At 53.7% G+C, this 6,381-nt stretch overlaps 2 protein-coding genes across 4 annotated transcripts in view; both read right to left on the bottom strand.

Annotated features, from left to right (window-relative positions):
* Positions 1-6,364, bottom strand: part of GLB1 (galactosidase, beta 1) — a 104,232-nt gene extending 97,868 nt beyond the window's left edge. The window contains exons 1-2 of the mRNA XM_010835584.1: positions 6,223-6,364; positions 5,763-5,857 (exon numbers count right to left, since the gene is read on the bottom strand). Coding sequence (XP_010833886.1) covers positions 5,763-5,857; positions 6,223-6,364 — 237 coding nt within the window. The remainder of the gene's footprint in view (positions 1-5,762; positions 5,858-6,222) is intronic.
* Positions 2,608-6,375, bottom strand: TMPPE (transmembrane protein with metallophosphoesterase domain). 3 transcript variants are annotated; one of them, XM_010835540.1, is made up of 2 exons: positions 6,099-6,375; positions 2,608-4,301 (listed from the first exon to the last, which is right to left on the bottom strand). In XM_010835540.1, the coding sequence occupies exon 2, from the start codon at positions 4,190-4,192 to the stop codon at positions 2,858-2,860; it is 1,335 nt and encodes a 444-aa protein (XP_010833842.1). In that variant the 5' UTR covers positions 4,193-4,301; positions 6,099-6,375; the 3' UTR covers positions 2,608-2,857. The 3 variants fall into 3 exon arrangements, with proteins under 3 accessions (XP_010833842.1, XP_010833841.1, XP_010833843.1); XM_010835539.1 differs by lacking the exon at positions 6,099-6,375 and adding an exon at positions 5,763-5,845; XM_010835541.1 differs by lacking the exon at positions 6,099-6,375 and adding an exon at positions 5,665-5,746.
* Positions 6,376-6,381: the final 6 nt, after the last annotated feature.

Here is a 6,381-nt window from a genome sequence, read left to right as displayed (position 1 = left end):
GCAATAAATAAATCAAAGAAGGTAAATGAGCAAAGAACGGGGGAACATAGGCACCTGGGGGCCGTGGAGAGAGGCCACACATGCCTCTCCACAGATCATATCTGAACAGAAATGGAGAAATTTCTGCTCGGAAAGCTTCCCCCATAAAATCAAGGAACACAAACCAAGCGTGAGAAGGTGTTGCTGACTAGTCCTTGGGCACAGAAGAGGGACCTGTCCTGTTTCTGTTAAGACAGGAATCAGTCAACCAAGGACCTCAGAATAAGGATGCCAGGGCACAGGACCAAAAAGTACCGGCACTCAAGGGGAAGAGAAGAGACAAACCTGCAAGATGAAAAACAGGACTGACGCAAGTAAATTCCAGCCAGCTCAGGCACTGGAAGGAAAGATCCCCAGTTAAGAAACCAATGGAATAATACTTGTTGGAGCAGGAGAGACGCACACGGCCTGTTGCATCGTAAGATGGAAGACAAATGGCACAACTAACACAGACTGGGGGATCCAAACCCAGGAGTCAGAGAGCCAGGGACCCCAACTGGGGTCAGGCACGAGGGGGTGAGGGGCTTTGGAGGAGTGGCCTTTCTGAGACAGGGAGAGGCGGGGAGCTTGAGTGGTGCCACGGAGAGGGGAGTCAGGGAACTTGAGCTGAGCTGGGCACTGCCCAGGGCAAAGCACTTCCCCCTCCCACAACCCCACCATCTGCAAAATGTGTTCAAAGAAAGGCTCTCCAGGATCCCTTCCTTGGTTGTAGATAAGTTTTACTCCAAACATACTCCTGACTGTAAGAACGATTAAACACAAGGGGGTAAATAGTAAGCAAACCACTGAAATCTCCACGCAAAGATGCATTTTAAACTTGGCTGCCTGGAAACAAGGGAGGTGATCTCCAGGATCCCCCAAGGTTCCACTGACCAAGAACAGAGGCAACTGACACTTGCCTGGGAAAATGGAGAAATGCCCTGGCCAGGCCCTGCCTCCCTCCCAACAGGGAGACAAAAAACAGGCAGAAAGGCAGAGGAAAGCAATGCCAGCAGTTGCTGCTCTGACAAACCACTGGGCATGGTACCCACTCCCATTCCCTAGGAGTGGCTGCTCCACCGTTCTCTGGGCACCTGGTACCAACAGTATCACTGCACACCCCATGGGATGTTTTAAAATTGGCAACATCAAGTGCTTCCTTGTGACTGAGCCCTGGCAACTGCTGCACCACGTGTTTTTTTGTTTTTGTTTTTTGCACCACGTTTTAATACCCTCCCCTCAAAACAATCTTGAGGTACATACAGTAATTATCCCCATCTCAGGGTGAGGGAAACTGAGGCTCAGTGACGTCAAGTTTGCCCAATGCTGCCTGACAAGTGAGCAGGAAGGTGAGGAGCCCCACCCCACCCCGGTCAGAGGTCACACAAAGATTCCCAGTGAGGCCTTTTTTATTAGGATTTATTGCTAGCCCGGGGTCACAAGGTCCCCTGCCTCTGGCACAGAGGCCAGCCAGTGGGGTCAGGGCTGCTCCTGACTTATTGACCCCTGCCTCTTTTTCTGTGGATCCAGCACAGAGATGGCCATCTGGTTCCATGACCAGAGCGCAAGGATAACTCTGATGGGGTCAGCTGGCGAGGAAGGATAGACCAGCATCCCAAAGGCAGGATCCCCAGGGAGGAAAGGCCCCTGCCACTCCCCATGCAAGCCTCAACCTCCCCATTGGGAGGGCGCGAACCTCCATTTCTAACCCCAACCTGGGGTGGAGGGTGTGGTCTTCAGTTTCCTGGCTGCCCCTCCCGTGTAATAGTTGCCCTACATTGAAACTGTCTAACCCCCCTTCAGGGCCCATGTAGTTATGATGAACTGAAATCAGCCTCAAAGAGAGCACTTGGAAAGGACATCAGGTTCCAGGCCCTTCTCGTTACATTGTTACTTGTGTTTGAACCCTGTTCTCACCTGTAAGGATACAGGCAGTGGGAAGAATACTTCTGTTGGGAGGCAGAAACCTGGCTCTCAGCCCGGAATCTCCCACGACCCCTGCAGGGTTGCCAGTGCCCTAACTTCCCTTTGCCTTAGTGTCCTCATCTCTCAGCAAGGGCGAGTTGCCTGTCCCTAATCACCCCATCCAAGTGTTGTAATACAAATGGAGTCAAGGTTGGCAAACACCCTCTGAATTCTAGGCAGCAGCACCATGACCCCATCTCGCAGTGCTCACATCCTTCCACTCCACCCCCAAGCCCAAAGGTCCAGCAGCCAGTTAGACAGCATCAACCAAGGCCCAGAGGAACAGGAGGAAGCCTGTATTCCGGACGGTTTGGCTGATGCTCTCAGTAAAGGTGACTCTGATAGAACCCAGGGGGAAAAGTAAACCCTCTTCTCCAGCAGCCAGAGGGGCCTCCATCTTGCCTGCTCTCCCAGATTACCTAGCCCCACTGCCCCTTCCCCAGAAAGCTCAGGATCACTGATTTCTGGAAACTGCTTAAGTCCAAAAGACTTTTAGAACACCAAGAGCCCCTTCCCTATTCCACTTGCCAGGGACATCCCTATTCAGCAACCCCTGTTTTCAGGGCATCCTTGTGAGTTCTGCAGAGGAGGAGGGCTTACTCCACATCATTTGGAAAACAGATGTCCGTCCTTACACGTTATTTAGTGGCCTCACAAATGTGTATGAAAAAGCAGGTGGTCATCTGCAGAGTTAACCTCCCTGGACTTGCCAGGTAGCCCCAGCACACATCACAGTGCCAGCCAGTCTTGTGACAAGTGTGGGTTGGCAGGGGAGGCTGGAGGGGGTAGATGGACGGCCTGCTCTGCAGAGGGATGGGGACAGAGGACAAGGGCAATGAGGAGGCAGGCGCCCGGGGGGCAGACAGGGGTGGGGTCAGGGAGCCGGCTGCAGGATGAGCTGGGTAATTTCTGCCCTGCTGCCCAGACGCATGGGTATCCCATAATAGGCCGTGCCTGGGCTCACATATACAAATGTAGTCTCGGCCACCTGGTAGAGACCAGCAAAGAAGGGGTTCAGGAGATAGGCTGCCACGTTCAAGGGGAAGATCTGCCCAGCATGTGTGTGCCCAGAAAGGATCAGGTTAATATCTGGCCGGGCCTGGAGGGCTCTCTTAGCAGCCAGGGGCTGGTGAGCTAGCAGGATGGTGGGGTGGTCTGGGCTGCAGCCCTCCAGGGCCTTCTCCAGGTCCATGCCATGGCCAGTGTAGTGCAGGATGTTCGCTTCGATGTCATCCACCCCAGCCAGGCAGATCCAGTCGTCGTCCTCACGGTGGGCCCCGGTAGCAGAAATCCTCACGTTCTCATTGTGGAGGGGCTGAACGTTCAGGGACATCAGCAGTGCAAACCAGTTGCTGACATCCGACGTGTAGTACTCATGATTGCCCGTGACGAAGTAGGTGCCCAGGCGTGAACGCAGCTGGCCCAGAGGAGCCACGGCCGTGCGCAGGACAGAGGCTTCAGAATCGCACAGGTCGCCCACGATCACCGTGACGTCCGGCTCCAGCGTGTTCACCATCCTTACGAACATGTCCATCTTGGTCCTGCCCACCGTGGGACCCAGGTGGATGTCCGAGAGGAGCACGATCTTGAGGCTGTTCATGGAGGGGGGCAGCCGATGCACGGGCACCTCCACAGTGGTCACCGCTGGGGGCTGGGCGGCGTTCAGCAGCCCCACCACGCTGAGCACAGTGGTTACCATCACTGCCAGTGCCGGCCGGAGGGCCAGCTTCCTGGTCTTGTCAAGGCTGCCCACCGCCCTGCCGGCACGCCAGGCCAGGAGCTGGTAGGCCTGCTCCATGCCGCTGAGGACACAGAGGAAGCAGAGCATGATGACATACGCCCCGAGGCAGGTGTAGGCAACCAGGGAAAAGAGATAGGGCTCCTCGGCCACTAGAAAGATCATGGTGAAGAAGCTGGAATGCGCTAGGGCCAGGAAGGCAGCGACGACCATCTTCCAGAGCTGGAAGCAGGCTGACTCTGCAGCCGGGGAATGCCTGAGATTGCTGACGGTGCTACGCCAGATGTAGATGGAGCCGAGCAGCATGAGCGAGTTGACAAACAGGGCGAGCTGCAGGCGGAACAGGCATCGCCAGGCCCTGAACTCCAAGCTCTCCGCCAGGTAGGACCGGGAGACAATCATGGACACGAAGACAGTGCCGGCAGCCAGGGCGGCCTTTGCGCCCAGGGACAGCTGCCTGAAGATCGCCATTGCCTCAGCTCCTAAGAGGATACCCCGCCAGCTCTGTGCGGGTGAGCTCTGGAAGGTGAGTTCCTTAGATAGGACTGTGGCCAAGGACAGGTTTCCAGGTCAGCTCCTCCTGCAACCAGGAACCGGCGTCAGCTTTGTGGGATATGAGAGCTTTCTTGTCCCCTGTCAAAACCTGAAAGCCACTTACATCTGCCCAACCAGCCTTGAACCCAAGCCACTCAAGTACCAGTCAGCTGCACACTATATCAGTGAACTACAAATACATCTTATAACAGGATGGGCAGTGTCACTTTCTTACAGTTCTCTGCATCTTTCAAGTATTTCCACAACATGTATATGAACTTTTATAATAAGAAAAACATTATTCTAAATCAGTGGTTCTCAAAGTGTGGTCCAGGGAGACCCTTTGGCTGTTGGGGTTGGGGGGGAAGGAGGGGGGTGTCCCCTGACTGTTTTCAAAAACAGTACTAAGCCATAACCATTCTCTCATGAGTGTACAGTGAAGTTTCCAGAGGTTACATGACATGTGATATGGCAAAACTGAATGCAGAAGTAGCTACGAGCATTCAACAGTCCTCTATTAAGACAGACATGAATGGATACAAGTATACATATGGCTGAGTCCCTTTGCTGTCCACATGAAACTACCACAACATTGTTAATCAGCTATCCTCAATACAAAATAAAAAATTTAAAGTTTGAAGAAAACAAAGTCTAATATCAAAAAAAAAAAACACATGAGAGATTTGCAAAATGTACAATGTCACTTTGTGCCCTAAAAACTGGAGAGAACAACTTATTTAAAAAATATATATATATATTGTTTATTAACATATAGTTTTAAATGTTCTAACTTCTAGGACAGTCACAGTTTGAGAACCACTGTTTTAAAGTGTAAACCAGGAAGCCATGGAAAGCTAGTCTGCTGGTATTTTTTTTCAGCTGTAGGCCAAGAAGGGAACTGAGGCAACTGACATAAAGATTCCTGGGGTGGAGCCAGTCTCCTTGTTGGTTCTCATAGCTGGCTGGCTCCCAGACAAAAAACTGCAAGGGAACTACAGACCTGGATAGACAAAGGTTAGCAAATATTCATTTGAGGTGACCTTTTCCCAATAAGACCCAAAACGAAAATATTTTCAGCAGTTGTTTTCCAAGTAAAATTCTCAACCTTGCTTTTAGATAAATGTAGGCCTTTTTTTCTTTTTTCTGCTCTAGGCACTTTATAAAAAGCCTCTTATCAGAAGGTGTAATTTGCAAGCCAAGTTCACCAGCTTCTACTTATAAAACAAGCCCCAGACTCAGCCCACCGGAACTCTGGAGGAACCAAAATTAGTTCCCAGAAAGTGTAGAGAGAAAGGCGCCCGTTTCAAGTCCCCACTCTCACCTCCCAGCTCAGATCTCCCCACCCCCACCTTTCCAAGGCCAGGATGCTGACCTGCACAGGAGCGATCCCGAGTTCCCTAGGCCCCTACCTTAGCTCTGCCGGGTAGACTGAGGCTGTCCTTCTCCCGAAATCGTGCACGACTCTCCCCCCAGCTCCCCGCCTCCCGCGTCCCCGCCCAGCACACACCTCGCCCGGCCAGACCTCCCTCCAGCAACGCTGGCGGCCACCTGCAGCACGCCCCTCGCCCACCGTCAAACGCTGAAGCTCTGAAAAATCCAAGCCTTAAAAGTAGGCGGAGGGAAGTAGCGAGACGGGCAAGAGACGTCCTCAAAGAGAACACCCCGAAGGTAATTGATCCAATGTTCCCATTGCTGGGGCCTCTCGTGACCCCACTATTCTCCTTCCGGAGCGCTCCACAGAGCGCAGGCAAGAGAGGAGCGCCAAGCCCGAGCCTCCGGCGCCCTCCAAGAACGCGCGCTACTCAGAATCCCACTCCCGGAAACCCGCAAAGCTGGAAAGCACCTCATCTCAGCCTTTGGTTGCATCGATAAGGAAGTGGCTTTCGGCGACAGAGGCGGCAGGAGCGGAACTCACAAGCGACAGACCTACTGGTAAGGACGAGCGCCCCGCCCGGCCCGCCTCCGACGGGAGGGCCGGCCCACTGCCTGAGCTTCCCCGGTAGCCGGGCGGGCCCGGGCGTGCCTCGGGGGTCCCAGGACCTCCGCCCTATGGGGCCCCAGGTGGCCGCAGCCCCAGCCCGGTTCCCCGCCAGCGTTTTCCCGATTCATCATTTGTGCGCGGGGGT

The sequence above is a fragment of the Bison bison genome, unplaced genomic scaffold (genome assembly GCF_000754665.1).
Source record: "Bison bison bison isolate TAMUID 2011002044 unplaced genomic scaffold, Bison_UMD1.0 scf7180017864043, whole genome shotgun sequence".
NCBI classification, from domain to species: domain Eukaryota; kingdom Metazoa; phylum Chordata; class Mammalia; order Artiodactyla; family Bovidae; genus Bison; species Bison bison.
The sequence above is the reverse complement of the archived record's forward strand: the minus strand, read 5'-3'. Positions and strand labels throughout refer to the sequence as shown.